The sequence below is a fragment of the Rhinoderma darwinii genome, chromosome 4 (assembly GCF_050947455.1).
Source record: "Rhinoderma darwinii isolate aRhiDar2 chromosome 4, aRhiDar2.hap1, whole genome shotgun sequence".
NCBI lineage: Eukaryota > Metazoa > Chordata > Amphibia > Anura > Rhinodermatidae > Rhinoderma > Rhinoderma darwinii.
The window spans coordinates 343,516,181-343,533,293 of record NC_134690.1 but is presented as its reverse complement, the minus strand read 5'-3'; the positions used below and the strand labels follow the sequence as shown (position 1 = coordinate 343,533,293).

Below are 17,113 nucleotides of genomic sequence, written 5' to 3'. Positions count from 1 at the left end.
TATATATATATATATATATATATATATATATATATATATATATATATAAAAAAAATTTTTTTTTTTTCAAACCGGTTTAAAAAAAAAAAATAAACAACAAAAAAAGTCACTCCGGGGAGCTGCGATCTGTACTTCACTTTGTAATCTCCAGAATATAGTATTACGGCTATTAAAGCACCAGGATAAAAAAAAAATTAAAAAAAAAATCTAAAAGTTTCAAATAGAAATACTACTCGCAACAAGATTGTTTTTAAGTAGAAGGAATCATGCCAGAAGTCATATGACCTAGGAGACCTCGGTGCTGCCAAATGGAAGAATGCTTTGTATTCATAATGTTAGGTGGCCTCTGCCACAACTGAATTAGACTAACAACATTTTCTAAACTTGCTCTACTGGTTTTCAGAGTTGTGATCTTACTATCCTTACATACTAGTAATATATTCCTTTTTGTAATCTCTCTAGTCATGATTATCATCTCATTTACTATATAGTTAGCTCTTCAAGAATTATCCCCAATTTTTCTTGTGTGTCTTTGAACCTCAGCGCCTTCTGAAATGCAGATGGCACGTCACTCTCTGGAGGACCCTGACTGTACTTTCATAACTTGGACAACCTGTAGACTTTAATTCGCACCATGCAACAATTCACTTTTTCCTGTGGTGGCACTGCCAGGGAATTTAACCCACAGATTACAGTGAGTCCCAGTGTTATCGGTTTATTTTCAGGAGTCTCTACAAATAAAAAGGGATTGACCAAAGTGGATAACCCCTTTAAAGGGTAACTAAACCTTTGACAAACTTCTGATGTGTCATAAGTTTTGATTGGTGGGAGTCTGAGCACGGAGACACCCACCAATCACTCATACGAAGCAGCTGGAGCGCCCGTGTGAGTGCTGAGCCGCTTTGTTTCTGTTTGACTTTTTCTGAAAGCTGATGTATCGGAGTACGGGCTCATAGACGTTCTATTGAGCCCGTACTCCGCTACATTGATTTCCAGAAAAAGCCGAACATACACAAAGCGTCTCAGCGCTCACACGAGTGCTCCTGCCGCCTCGTTTGAGCAATTGGTGGTGGTCTCCGTACTCTGACCCCCACCAATCAAAACTTCTGACACATCACTATGACATGTCAGATGTTTGTCAAACGTTTAGTTACCCATTAAGGTAAGGTTCACACAGAACAATTTCAGATGCATCTTTTTTTTTCTCCGCCAAATCAAGGAGTGGATGCAAAAAAGGGTGGGATTCTTGGTTATATATATTAAATTCCTTGGCAGTACGTGCTGGCGTTATGTAGTTAGCGCGCACCATACACAGCGGGTGTCGGCTGTATATTACAGCGACCGCCAGGTTAAGAGAGAACTCTGATCCCAGCCATTTAACACCTTAAATAGCGCTGTCAATAGTGATTGCGGCATTTATGGACTTATAGGGACCTCTGTAACCCCATGGGCTCCCCCGCGACTCACTTGTATTTAGCTGAAGTTTTTTTCATTGCAGCCGGGGCTTAATTAAGGCGCCCTGGTTTACCATCTTTGTTACTCTTGTTAAGCTCTGACAGGGCCTAATAGGAGCCTGTTAGTTTTTCACTGATTGGCGTAGTACACTGCAGTACAGAAGTATTGCAGTGTATTATATCAAGCGATTGCATGGCTAAGTCCCTGTTCACACCTGCGTCTGGGCTTTCAGTTATTCTGCTCAGTTAGATGAGCAGAACAAGGGGATGCTAGACGCAACAGTTCCGTTCCAACATGGATACCGCCGTCGGCTTCCCGTCCAGGTATCCGTGGTTTTACCGGAAACTATAGCACATTATTCTGCACTATTGTTTACAGTTATTCCTGCTGGATCTGCGATGGAGACCCCTAACTAAGCCTCCAACACAAATGTGAACACGCCCAAAGTCACCTGGTTGAACTAAAAAAAAATAATTCACAATGAAGTTAAAGGCGTAATACTATCAGGGACATTTATGACACATCCACAGGATATGTCAGATGCGGGTCCCACCTCTGGGACACACAGCTATCTCTAGAACGGGGCCCCCTAAACCCTTTTCTACCCCTCTGTGAAGCGTGTGATTTCCGACCATGTTCGTATACGAGCTACGGTGTTTCCGTACCTGCCATTCGCTTCTATGTGACTTAAGGAAATGTTTTCATCTAATCTTGTCTGAAATCACATGCTTCAGCGGGAACAGAGACTGGTAGAACGGGGTTTAGGGGGCCCTGTTCTAGAGATAGGTGTGGGTCCCAGAGGTGGATATGTCCTAAATGTCCCTGATGGGAAAACCCCTTTAAATGAAATGTTAAAAATAACACTTTTTTTTTTCCCCGCAGTAACTAAAAATGGAAATAAAAAAGGAATAAAAAGTGTTGTTTACCCCAAAATGGTACTAATGAAATAGACCACTCATCCTGCCCTTGCATCTCTATGGACGGAAAAATAAAAAAATTATGGCTCTCAGAAATGGCGATACAATAACAAGTACTCATACTATGTCGATGGGAAATGGCTCAATTTATGGCTCTTGGAACGCATTGATGGTAAAACTAAAAAAAAAATGCTGCGTCGTCAAGGGTTGAATGGAAATCTGTACATTATGGAGCCATAGATCTTTATGGGTGCCTTATTGAGGATCCACACAACATTGATGCATAATATAGTGTGCATGGGGCCTTAGGCTGTTTTCACACACCCATAATTCAGGCACAGTTTCGTATTTGTATTTCAGCCAAAATACCCAGACTGCCTGCATTTCTGCTGAACTGGACCCGGATCTCCATAAGATTAGGTCCAGGTGTTGCGCTTGTAATATTTGCAATATGAAAGCGGCCCAAGGATCCATTCAAACGTTGTGATAGTTGTGCGGTAAAAACTGCATCTGAAAACCGCATGCACTTTTAACGTGATCTTCCATGCGGTTGCAGTAAAAACCAAAAACGCACCAAATCGAGGTCAAAACGCATGCAGTTTTCGATGCGGTTTAAATCGCACATCAACCGTTACATCTTAAAGAGACCATCCTGTATGAATGGTTACATCCATATCAAATGGGAAAAGGAGGGAGTGCTCAATGAAGCTATGTTTACCTAGCTTGGGTATTTGAACGTTCTCACGGTTGCCTGATTTAATCCTCCGTGAATAAGGTCATGTGGACATACCTTGCTGGTATTAGCGGGCAACTATCATACACCAAGCCACAGGAAGATACACTGTCCCAGTACGTGCCCAAGTGTAACAGGACTGCCGCTATCAGCTGTCAGAAAGTCGCTGCTCCAAGGATTCTCTATTGAGCAGTGAGATTGAGACCGCAGCTTTGGTCGTGCTTGCGGCGGCTAAGGTGTTTGCTGTGAGTGCTGTGTCGTCATCAGCACTCGACGGCCAGACGGTGTGAGCGAGCGATGTAAGCGCTATACTCGCTCGCTCTCACTGCGATTGGAAGCTTTCAATTGAATATGGTAGGATTAGTCTGTATTGTATTATACTAATCTCTCTCTCTATATTCCTTTCCCTATTATTAAGTCGGTATTCAATTGAAAGCTTCCAATCGCAGCGAGAGGGTATAGCGCTTACACCGCTCGCTCACCAGACCCAACAATGCAGACGAGCTTAAGGCCGCTATCAAAGCAACCTGGGCTTCCATAGCACCTCAGCAGTGCCACAGACTAATCGCCTCCATGCCACACCGCATTGATGCAGTAAAGGAGCCCCGACCAAGTATTGAGAGCAATTCAGTAGGCCAACGTTTCAGTATTAAAAAATTTTTTTTTTAAATTGGGCTTATATAATATTCTAATTATTCTGAGACACAAAATTTTGGGTTTTCATTAACTGTTAGCCATAATCCTCAACATTAAAAGAAAAAAATGCTGGAAATAGATCCCTCTGTATGTAATGAATCTATATAATTTGAGTTTCACTTTTTGAATTGAATTACTGAAGTAAATAACTTTTTGATTTATATTTTAATTCATTGAGAAGGATTAGTATGAGGCTGGGTTTCCACAGGGTGTTTATTGCAGTTTTGATTTGCTTCTTAATTGCTGTAAAAAACACATTTTAAAAACCGCAGGCGTTTTACAGTGATTTGCCATGATTTTATTATCTGCTTTTCGGCCCTGCGGAAATTACAGATGAACTACATGGCTTCCGTGTGCTTCAACTGTAATAGCCGCACGATTAAAAACGCATTGCAATATCGCTGTTAAACACATGCGTTGTTGTGGGCCTTAAAGGGGTTGGCTACAAAAAACATTTATCACCTATCCTGTGAATCTTTGTGGAATGTATGATCGCCTAAGCTCTCAGGCTACATGCACACGTTGCGTAATTTTGGTGTAGGTAAATGCAGATAATCCGGCTGGTAAAATCCACACCTGCGGTTATATGCACAGAAAAATGTTGCAGTGTGTAGATTACATTACTTGAAACCTCATTTACTTTGCTGGTACTGTAGAAGGCTACGGATTTGCCACAGGGAAATACGTGCGGTAAATCGGCATTTACTAATGCATCATGTGCTTTTGGCCTTTAAGGTCCTTTTAGGTGGCACGATATGGGCCGTGAAAATGAATCGAAAATCAGCGCTCGTTAGCTACTTTTACAAGGATCAATAATCCGTTTTGTATTGGGGATGAATGATCATAACTACGATCGTTTGTGCCCATACATTTGCATCATGTCGACCGCACATCCCACTTTTTACGTGGGGAGATGTGCTGCCGACTAGCGTTTTTTTATTTTATTGGCCACATAAAAAGTTTATCATCCAAAAAACAAGCGTATTCTCGTTTATTGACTGATCGTTGTCCTGTTTACACATGGGCAATGACCAGGAACGAGCGCTTACAGGATTGTGTATAAGGGCCTTTACCACTGAAGACACCCATTGATCACAAGAACTAAGGACCTGTGTACCCCGTTTGAATGGATCAGAGATCACGAGATCACGCTACTTCCATTCAATCTCTCTGGGACTGCCGTTGATAGCCGAGCACTGTATGTTCTGTGTAAATGACGACAATGTTTTTAGAATACAAATGACTTCTGTTTTCTGAAGGCAATGCAGTACCTTTCCCTGCTGCAAGTGGACACCCTATAATTCTAACATTATCTACAAGTAGAACCTCATACTTTTTCTTTACAGGCACATATGGGATGCATTAGATGATGAGAAAAACGTGCACTACAAAATCAATGTCTGTGAAAATTTACCAACGAGCGAATGTGGGGGGACTCCGTGTGCCATTTCTGCTCATGACGTGGAGAAAAACATTTATCAGTCAGTTGGTAAGTGGAAAACCTTATTATCACATATGTTATGGCTTCTACTCCAATGCAGGGCTTCATAGGAGTCGGTAGAAACACAATATACCTCATTACATAAGTATTGAATTATATTGCTATTTCAAGTCCCTGGGGTGGAATAATAAAAAACGTAAAAACTGTTAGTTTTTTTTTAAATATTAAAAGAAAAAAAAAAAAGGCCTTTTTCCACCCCCCCCCCCCAAAAAAAAATAATGTAGAAATATATATAACTTAACATAACTATTCTAATATAAAGTGTTTTAAATATTAGCTCCTATGTGTAGAAATTTTTTTACTTCCCCTTTCCCATCCCTTGGTTGAACTTGATGGACATGTGTCTTTTTTCAACCGTACTAACTATGTAACTATGTAATCCCCACGGTAAATGCTTTAAAAAAAATAGAAAACTGTCCGATTGTTATTTTTATTGTGACCTTCGCTCCCAAAAAAAAGAAATGATCAAAAAGTCACGTACTCCAAAATAATGGCAATAAAAAACGACCGCTTGTCCCACAAAAAGCAACCCCTCAAACCGCTCAATTGATGGAAAAAGAAAAAATGTAATTGCATCGACTTGTAAAAAAAAAAAAAAGGTTAAAGATTTTTTTTTTCCACCATGTTGTAAACGTCGTAAAAACAAAACCCCCAAAAAATGGAACAGCAGGTTTTTTTTTTTTTTCCCCTCTTCACCCCACAAATATATATTTTTTTCAGTTTCCCAGTACAATATATGGTACATTAAAGGTTGGCATTAAAAACTACAACTCGTCCCGCAAAAAGCAATCTCTTAAGGCTATGCTGACAGAAAAATCAAAAAGTTATGGCTTTTGGAAGATTAGGAGGAAAACATTTAAATAGTCTCCCATTACGGAAGTCACGGGGTTCCCTATCAACCGTCCGAATGCAGCAACACTACTTCATTCAGGATATGAGCACCGTGTTCAGGGATTTTTGTAACAAGGAACTAATTATTTCAGTTTTACTGTCTCGGAACAGTATCGGACTGCCTGTAAGGACCGCCCAATTCTGTAGATCGCACTGCGTGCAGGAGCACGCAGTAGCATCAAACAGGGCATGTAAATGAACGGACTTCTGACATGGGAAGGGGGTAATGGCTTTCTAAGGCTTCGTTCACATTTGCGTCAGGGTTGCTCCGTTCATGGGTTCCGTCGGACCTTTCCTTTGGGAACCCATGAACGGAAACCAAACTAGAACAAACGGAAATCATAGCTTTCCGTCTGCGTTTTCATTGATTTCAATGGTAATGCATCCGTTGTAAATGGTTTCCATTCGTCGCCGTTCTGTAAGGTTTCTGTTGTTTCGACGGAATCAATAGCGTAGTCGACTGCGCTATTGATTCCATGAAAACAACGGAAACCTTACAGAACGGATGCGTTACCATTGAAATGTTAATGCAAACAGAAAGCTAGGGTTTACCGTTTTGTTTTTTGTTTTTTTCCATTCATGGGTTCCCCTGGCAGAAAGGTCCGATGGAACCCGTGAACGAAGCCTTATACGTGTTCTTATTGGCATGTTTTTTTTAAAGGTTTTTTTGTTCAGGCATTTTATATTAAAAAGCCTATGGGAAAAAACGCAATACCTTTTAGCATGCTGCATATTGAGAACAAAAAAGGCCACTGACACAAAAACCCTATTAAAACCACACAAACCAAAACGCTGTCTTTGTAGACATTCTAATAATTTCTTCCAGCAAACATCTGGCAAGATGTTTTTTTTAAAAAAAAACAAACAAAAAAACCGCCTTCTACCTGTCACCATGCCCCACTATCCACTATATGCCCTACTAATGCTCCAGCTGCCCCCAGCTTGTTCTGCAGGGCATTTATGAATTGGAGAATGTAAAATGATTTTCTCCTTGTCAGACTAACTATTCTAAAGATAAAAAGCTGCCCATATAGCAATATAGGTGCCACTAATCTGCATCCAGTTGGTTGTGTGTGTTATTTTAGGTGCCATATACAGTTTATATTTATTATACATTCATTTTATTCAACCGTACTGAAATAACAGTCAAATTGCACTGTATGCTCCACAGATCTAGTATGATTTTTGCTTTTTGATATAGATGTATAATATATATATATATATCTTTTTTTATTTATTTATTTTTTTCAGGAACTTTACCAAATCATTTTGGCGATAATGTGCTTGTTCTTAATACTACCCAGAATTGTCCAGGATCTGAACATAAAATCCAGAGTATCATCAACTTACTGTGCGGGAAATCATTGGTCAGTGTGCTTTCGCCTTTTGCTTTTCTAATTTGTTTTTGTCAGAGCTTTTCTCTGTATGTGTTCAATGCTTTTAGAAGTGCCCCACGTGTATGCATGTACCCAGTGCAGTTGAAATGTATCTGTGTAACCCAGTTCCGTGACTACTGGGGGAGTGAGTACACAATTTTTACTACTAGAGCAGAGCTGGTGCTGGGACTACGAGAATGGAAGCTCTATTCTGACTACTGGGTGGGGGCGAGGGGTGACGATGGCCTTACTGATGGAGCGCGCTTGCTAGACATTTATTTATTTTGTTTTTTTTTTAACTTACTTGCGATGGTGCCTGATGATCTTCTTTGTTAGCCAGGCACGATTTAAGAGTATTCCAATGAGTTTCTTGTGCGTGCTTGCCTTTCTTTCTCTTCAAGTGCCTACATGAATGTTCAATGGGGTTGTGTGTGAGGTAACCGACAGCACTCCATGCTCTTATTTAGTCTTCAAGTAGTTATTACAAAGCATTGACGTCTATTTCCCTGCAGTATGAATCCTTCCCAAAGATCTAAAACGTCGGCTATAGTCTATGTCTCTGACAAGTGGAGCCGTGCTTTTCCTTTCTCAGGGTGGAGTCCATTTGATGCGGGTGTCCAACTATGGTTGTCTAGTGTTGTGATTCTGTGTCATTTATCTCTCGCCTAGTTTGGTTCCGTACATTAACCCTTTCACTGCCAAGAAAATGTGACACGTAATACGTCATGACTTTAAATGACTGTCGGGACTAGAATATAAGCGCTAAATGAAGGCTTCGTTTTCAAATGATACCGACTCAAAGCTCCAGGTGCAGCACTCGGGGACGCAGCACTTGTTTTGAAGTCGGGGAGTAGGATGAAATGTTTTACTTTGTGGTTAAGTGTCACTAAAAGGAAGAGGTGGGAGATGGAAAGCTGGAAGAAAGATTGCAGCCGGTTACGGTTTAGGTCCCATTCGAACTGTGTTCGCAGTATCTGTCTTAGCTTTGTGTCAGGAGATACTCCGCATGAACCTCCGACGTCAGCCTCTGACGTATGCCACTGTATAGGCATACATCAAAAAGAAGAAAAAAAAAAGTATACCGCACAGTATACATTTATTTCTTTTACTTGGTACCTCTGTATGAAATAGTGTAGTCAACTATGACCGCAGAAAAAAGGTATAGCAACGTAAATCGGCCCAATGGAGGCCAAAAAGTCACCGCCTCCGCCCAGTGAATTTGGGCCTTAAGATATGTTCTATGTATGCGCCGGGAGCTCTCCAGTGTGTATCGACCACTTTTTTTTCCCCCCCTGTACAGCCTTCCAGTGACCTCAGGAGGGAGATACAGGAACTTTTCTTCATGTTATTAGCCCTCTGAGAAGATAAGTGCTCTAAATTTAGAGCACCACATATAGGGGGTATTTTTTTTTTTCTTCAGGGATGAGAAGATGAGCAGTTGCACATCCAGTCACCTCCTGCTCCTAATCAGACCATTTGTCGAGTCAGGGTCTCAAATGTTTACTGGCATCTATATCACAGACATTTTTGTTCTATTCAGTCCTGGTGATTTTGTGAAGATATGTGCATGTAAACATTGTTTACTTCCAGTGGATACGATTCTGTCCATGGTCATGTGATGGACACCCAGTTGCTGAGATCGCTAGAAGAGACATCTCTGATACATATACTGTAAGGGCTTGTCCACACTTAATGGAATTGCTGCAGAAAATTGCTGCTGCAATTCTGAAGAAACTAGCAGGATTTACGCTGTGGAAAAACAGCACCATTTCCTGGGTTTTTTTACTGCAGAAAATGGTGTGGATTTTGCTGCATTTTTCTCAATGCAGGAATTGACATGATGCGGTACGAAAAATACGCACCGCAGGTCAATTTCTGGTTAGAATTTTAGTCGGGGTGAGGATGAGGTTTGTTAAATCTCACCCACTTTGCTGCTACTGTATTCTGCTACGTATTTTCCGGGCACAATTCCGGATAGAAAATACGCAGTAATTCTGATACATGTGGACAAGCACTAACTGTAACGAGCCGTGCACCTGTGTAAATAAATATATATATATATATATATATATATATATATATATATATATATATATATATATATATATATATAAAATATAATTTTTTCTTTTTCAAATACAATGTGGAGTTGCACAATATTATGATCAATCTTCTATAGTCCAACTTGTTTCCAATAGTGCTAGACCCCCATTGACTGTCCTTAATGATTAAGCAGAACGCTCATGACTCACTCTGCCCATCATGGAGAGAATGATGCGGCTGTCTACTCGATTTATTATCTTCCCTGGTCTCGGTGATGAGTGCTGGGCAAGAAAGCTAAATGCAATGGGCACATCCTATTCTTCCTAGCAGTGATAAAGAATCCGGAGACATCCCTGGAGCCTGGTGAGGGGAGAAACCCACTGGACACCAGGTATTAATACCGCCACTACTCTAGAGAGCCAGGGAAGACCTCCAGAAAAGATAGCATTATCCTCTCTGCTACCCTAGTCCAGCAGAAAAGGCCACCAAGGAAACTAGTCCACAAAGGAAACTGCAATTAACCCCTTCTGCACCCTAAACCATTATGAAAGCTGGCATTAAGCCCTTGATTACCCTAGATCACTATAGAAGTCTGAAATAGTGAACCCCCCTATTTTGTTTTCTAATCTTGGGGTTATCTTATAGCCCTCTGTATAAGTAGGCACTAAATGTGTTACCTGAAGTGACTACTGTCCTGACTTTATAGAAGCGGGAATTCTCCAATTTCAGAGCTACTGGAGGTCTCCAGTCTTATGCCCCCCCCCCCACGTTGGCTCTGCTAAATGGCTACGAGCCGCCTTTTTGCTCCTGAAGAGATAGGAGCAGGGGGTTACCTCTTTTTGCCACTTGAATAGCACTTTGAGGGGCTGCTTATTGGATGCAGTTGCACACACTGGTTCAGCTTTGATAGAACGTCAAACAAATAGTCCAAGTTACATGAGTTCTTTAAGTGATGTGTCCGACGACTTTACCTTCTAAGCGTTTTCTACCTGTTTTGCTTCTCTGTGCATTTGCCTTTTTTACAATTTTTATTTAGTTGGTGTGTGTTGTCATGGAGTAGGTAAAGTTTGCAGAATTTGTTTTTAACCCCTTTGTGTCTAAGCCTGTTTTGGCCTTCAGGACCAGCCCGATTTTTGCAAATCTGACATGTCACTTTATATGGTAATAACTCCAGAATGCTTTTGCCTATCCAAGCGATTCTGAGATTGTTTTCTCGTGAAATGTTGTACTTTATGATACTGAAAAAATTTTGTCATTAAATTCAATATTTATTTGTAAGAAACGCCAAGATTTAAAGAAAATTAGCAAAAATTTGCATTTTTCTAAATTTTAATGTATTTACTTGTAAAACATATAGTAATACCACACAAAATACTTACTAGTTTATATTTCCCATATGTCTACTTTATGTTTGCGTCGTTTTTTGAACATTCTTTTATTTTTCTAGGACATTACAAGGCTTAGAACTTTTAGAAGCAATTTCTCATATTTTCAAGAAAATTTCAGAAGGCTATTTTTTCAGGGACCAATTCAGTTCTGAAGTGGCTTTGAGGGCCTTGTATATTAGAAACTCCCCAGAAGTCACCCCATTTGGAAAACTGCACCCATCAAAGTATTCAAAACAGCATTAAGAAAGTGTTTTAACCCTTTAGGCGTTTCACAGGAATGAAAGCAAAGTAGAGGTGAAATTTACCAATTTCATTTTTTTTCTTCGAAAATTCATTTGTGATACATTTTTTCTGTACCACAGAAGGTTTTACCCAAGAAATGCAACTCAATATTTATTGCCCAGATTCTGCAGTTTTTAGAAATATCCCAAATGTGGCCCTAGTGTGATAATGGACTGAAACACAGGCCTCAGAATCAAAGGAGCACCTAGTGGATTTTGGGGCCTCCTTTTTTTAGAATATATTTTAGGCACCATGTCAGGTTTGAATAGGTCTTGTGGTACCAAAACAGTAAAGACCCCCAAAAAGTGACCCCATTTTGGAAACTATACCCCTCAAGGAATTTATCTATGGGTATAGTTAGCATTTTGAACCCACAGTTTTTTTGCTAAATTTATTTGAATTAGTATGTGAAGATGAAAATCTACTTTTTTTTGTGAAAAAACGTAGAAATTTAAAATTTTTACAAGGAATAAAGTAGAAAAAACACCCCAACATATGTAAAGCAATTTCTTCCGATTATAGCAATACCCCATATGTGGTAATAAACTGCTGTTTGGACCCACAGCAGGCCTCAGAAGAGAAGGAGCACCATTTGGATTTCTGATTTTGCTGGAATAGTTTTCAGTGCCGTGTCGCGTTTGCAATGCACTGGAGGGATGAAAACCGTGGAAACCCCCCAATAGTGACCCCATTTTGGAAGCTACACCCCTCAAGGAATTTTTCTAGGGGTAAAGTTAGCATTTTGACCCCACAGTTGTTTTGCTGAATTCATTGGAATTAGTCTGTAAAGGTAAAAATCTACTTTTTTTTCTGAAAAAGGTAGCCATTTTTAATTTTTACAAGGAATAAAGGAGAAAATGCACCCCAACATTTGTGAAACAATTTCTCCTGATTACGTAAATACCCCATATGTGGTAGTAAAGTGCTGTTTGGACCCACACCGGGGCTTAGAAGGGAAGGAGCGCTATTTGGCTTTTGGAGCTCAAATTTAGCTGGAATAGTTTTTGGGTGTCATGTCGAATTTGCAAAGCCCCCAAGAGACCGAAACAGTGGAAGCCCCTCAAAAGTAACCCCATTTGGGAAACTACACCACTTAAGGAATCTATCTAGGGGTATAGTGAGCATTTAGGCCCCACACGTCTTTTGCAGAATTTATTAGAATTAGGGCGTGAAAATTAATATCAACATTATTTCCAATAAAATGTTGCATTTTTTCAATTTCACAAAGGATAAAGGAGAAAATGCACCCCAACATTTGTAAAGCAATTTCTCCCGAGTACGGCTATACCCCACATGTGGTCATAAATGCTTTTTCATTAGAAAGTAATTAACCCTTTACGAACTAATTCATGTTTTGCTTTTTCGTTTTTCCTCCCCGCTTTCCGAGAGCCACAACTTTTTTTATTTTTCCGTCAATAGAGTGGTGTGAGGGCATATTTTTTGCGGGACGAGCTGTAGTTTTTATTGGTACCATTTTTTGGTACATAAGACTTTTTGAGCACTTTTTATTACATTTTTTGGTAGAGCCAGGGTGACCAAAAAACTGCGATTTTGCCGTTTAAAATTCTTTATTTTTCACGGCGTTCACCGTGTGAGTTAAATAATGGTATATTCTAATAGCTTGGACTTTTACGGACGCAGCGATACTAATTTTGTGTATTTTTTTACATTACTTTAGAGAAAAGATGTGAAATGGGTTTCTTTTTGGACTATATTTGGACTTTTTGGACTAATATTTATTACATTTTTTCCACTGATAATAACTATTTACTTTTGTTTTTACATATTTTATTAGTCCCCCTGGGAGACTTGAACCATCGATCGTTAGATCACTGGTAAAATACCCTGCAATACTAATGTATTGCAGTATATTGTGATTTTTACAGGCTCCTGTAACAGCGTGATAGCTGTTTCTGTCAGTTAGTCTCGGGTATCAGCTGTAATACACAGCTGACACCCGCAGCGTATGGCGCGGGCTCAGCGCGTGAGATGCTCCATATATCACCCCCCACACCACGACCTGCTATTAAGTCATGTTGCACGAAGGGTTTAATGCGCAGCGGATGGTGCAGAGTGAAAATTAAAATTTTCCACTGATGTGTCATTTTAGTGCACTTATATGTTGTGCCCAGTTTGTGCCACAAATACCGCATAAAATATTAACATGGTTCTCCCGGGTATGGCGATGCCATATCGGTGGACGTAAACGGTTGTTTGGGCACGCTGTAGGGCTCAGAACGGAGGGACGCCATTTGGCTTTTGGAGCGCATATTTTGCTTGGTAGTAGCTCTGGCGTTTTGCTGGTATTTCAGTTTATAATGTGGGGGCACATGTAGGCTGGACAGAGTACATCAGGGGTATAATAATGGGGTAAATAAATAATAATCCACAGATATGTGGCCAGTGTCGCACTTATAAATGGCACCCGATCCTATCCACTTTTGGAACGCTCTGTACATTTTGCATCGCAATAATCTGGGAGCCGGAACTTTTTTTATTTTTTCACCACCGGAGCCGTGTGAGGGCTTATTTGTTGCGGGACAATCTGTAATTTTCATTGGTACCATTTTGGGGTACATGCGATTTTGTTGATCACTTTTTATTACATTTTTTGGCAAGCCAGGTGACCAAAAACCATCAATTCTGACAATGATTTTTATTTATTTTTGACGGCGTTTACCTGGGCTATAAATGACTACTTTATTCTGCGGGTCGGTACGATTATGGCGATACCATATGTATATACGTTTTTTTATGTTTTGCAGCGTTTGCGCAATAAAATAACTTATTTAGAAAATAAATTATTTTCTGTGTCACCATATTCTGAGAGCCATAACTTTTTTATTTTTCAGTCAAAAAAGCGGTGTAAGGGCTTGTTTTTTGCGGGACGGGTTGTAGTTTGTATCGGTACTATTTTGGCGTACATGCGACTTTTTGATCACTTTTTATTACATATTTTGGCAAGGGTGGTGACCCAAAAATAGTTATTCTGGCATTGTTTTTCGTTTATTTTTTTTGCGGTGTTCACCGCGCGGGAAAAATAATATTATAGTTTTATAGTTGGGGTCGTAACGAACGCGGTGAAACCAAATATGTGTAATTTTTTTTTTTACGTATTCATATTTTTTCCTATAATAAAAAAAGCAGTTCTTGTTTATATCACTTAACTTTTATTTTTACACTTTTTTTAAAACCTTTTTTTTACTTTTTTCACTTGTCCCACTAGGGGACACTTAGACTTGCAGCTTTGATCGCTGCTGGAATACATTACACTACCCACGTAGTGTAATGTACTCTAACTGTCATTGTGTCGTGACAGTCACACTGACATGAAGCCTACGACGACCACCCTCGGGGTGGTCCTCATAGGCTTCTGTACATGGCAACCCGGAAGCCATTGTCTGGCGTCTGGTTGTCATGGGTACCATCGCCAGCCCCCGTAATTTCACGTGGGGGCTGCCGATCGGCGCTAAACACCTTAATTGTGGCGTTCAAAATCGAGTGCCGCAATTAAGGGGTTAACTGCCGATATCAGCGGCGATGGGCCGCTGATCGGCAACGGGGAATGCAGGGCAGACACCCTTCACAGTTAACCGCCGCTGCGGTGTAGCGCCGCGCGGCGGTTAACTGTCAAAGCACAGACGTAACTGCACGTCAAGGTGCGCAAACTTACTGCTCACCTTGACGTACAGTTACGTCATGGTGCGTTATGGGGTTAAGGAGGTATTGAAGAAATGATCAAGTGTCATAGAAAATGGGCCAAAATGGAAGTCTATTGAAATAACGTGCTTTATATTTTACTCTTTTCACAGGGCACCCCTGAATTTATTAAATATGATGAATGTGTGCATTACTTTGAGTGGAGAACATTCACTGCTTGCAAGAAGAATATATTTAAGCCGATTAAAGAGGTAATTTGGTTTAGTTTGCTTAAAGAGAACCTTTCACTTGCCCATACACATGCAGCTGAGTGGACCATGTAATAGGCACTGCTGCACAAACCTTGTCTCCGTTTAAATTTTATTTTTATCCTCCTCCGTTATTTAGATATCGGTGCCGTTCTATTTTTATTTGTAAATGGCATGGGGGCACGTTACTTATCGCTCTGACACTGTCTAATCAGCTAGGGACCGTGTGAGAGCGACTTGTGCTGTGTGATCTCTCTCGTGAGATCACACAGTCTTGTCGTCCTGCAGAACGACAAGACTGTGATCTCGCGATAGGGATTACACACCACAAGCCGCCCTGATTCGGTCTGTAACAGATTGGACAGTGTCAGAGTGATAAGTAACGTGCCCTCAAATTTTTAATTTCCAAATATAATTAGTCTGTTTTGCTTTTATTGACCTTTATGCCAATGCTTAAAAAAGTATAAGTGGGCATCGTGACATACCCAGCAATGTCGTTGAATAAATTAGGGATGTCACTATACCAGAATTTGGACTTCGATACAGATACTTTGTGTAGTATTGCGATTTCGATACCAAAACGATACTTTACCAACAGTAATTAAAAAAATTAAGAATAAAAAAAATTCTTCCATTTTGTGAAGTGAGGCGCGAGGTGTGATGATGATGAATTTTGAATGTGCCTCACATTAATAATTAACACCATCATGTTTCTCAGTCATAATGTGTTAATGTTGTGCAGGTTATTACGGCCAGGCCAATACCGAATGTGTGTATGTTTTATGTATTGAGACTTATTTTAATGTTTATTGTAAAAAATGTGTATGTGTATTTTTTTTAAATGTAATATTAATTTTGTTTTTACTTTATTTTTAAACTTTAATGTACTGACATATATCTATATTACATTACATTAGCCTGTGCACTGATAGTACACAGGCAGTTGTTAGGACATACCTAAGTATGCCCCAACAACAGGAAATATGGTCAGACAGCCCTGGGGTCCTTCAATGGACCCTGAGCTGTCTGCCCATATATGGTATGTCCCTCAATCGCGTCACAGGAATTCCTTTGATGCGATCCAAGGGGCATCCCCCCCCTTCTCATTTTCCCCTGAATGCTGCAGTCTGCTGTGATCGCAGCATTCAGGAGAATAGCGGCGGAGATAAGAGGTTTCTCTGATCTCCGCCGTTCTAGAGCGGGGCTGCGGTTGTGTAATGCAGCCATTGCCCCGCTCCTGACAATAAGTGCACGCGCGGTCAGCATGAGGTGATGCGGCCGGCGCTGCACTAATGAGTGGCGGCGCAGGCACTGAAGACAGAACATGGGGGTGTTTTGTAGTGTGCCCGCCATGTTCTGTCTTCCGTGCCGCAATTAGTGCAGCGCTGGCCGCATCGCATCATCCTGACATAGCGCACTTGTTATCAGGACTCAGGAGCGCGGCAATGATTGTATCACACAGCCGGAGCCCCGCTCTCATACATTCATGTGTTACTATACTGAGCTGTGCGGCCGTACAGCTAAGTATCGAAACACATGAAATAACGGTATTGAACCGTTTGGGGATGCACAATATCGAAGTTTCGAAGCATCGTGCACCCCTAGTATAAATACTTAGAATTCTATGTGGTTTAAATTTGTAAGCAAGCAATGTGCTTGAACTCCAGTGGCGCATGAATTTTTTTATTCAACTTTTGTCTATTTCTGACAAATCTGATGTCAGGAGGCTCCTATACACAATAGAATGACGTCAGAATCCGCCAACGTTAATCTTAATCTGTGGGATCTCTTTTGAGTTACTCAAAATGTACAAGATTTTTTTAGACCTATTTTGACAGTCCAAATCTTCCAGCACGTTTAAGGGCTCGTCCACACGCAGCGGAATTGCTCCATTTTTTCTGACCGGAATAGCGGACGGAAAAA

The 17,113-nt window shown here is 40.5% G+C and overlaps 1 protein-coding gene across 1 annotated transcript in view; it reads left to right on the top strand.

The window, feature by feature from the left end:
• IGF2R (insulin like growth factor 2 receptor) overlaps positions 1 to 17,113 on the top strand; it is a 167,650-nt gene that overhangs the window by 38,752 nt on the left and 111,785 nt on the right. The window contains exons 2-4 of the mRNA XM_075862887.1: positions 5,148 to 5,290; positions 7,445 to 7,560; positions 15,095 to 15,193. Of these exons, the coding sequence (XP_075719002.1) occupies positions 5,148 to 5,290; positions 7,445 to 7,560; positions 15,095 to 15,193 (358 nt within the window). The remainder of the gene's footprint in view (positions 1 to 5,147; positions 5,291 to 7,444; positions 7,561 to 15,094; positions 15,194 to 17,113) is intronic.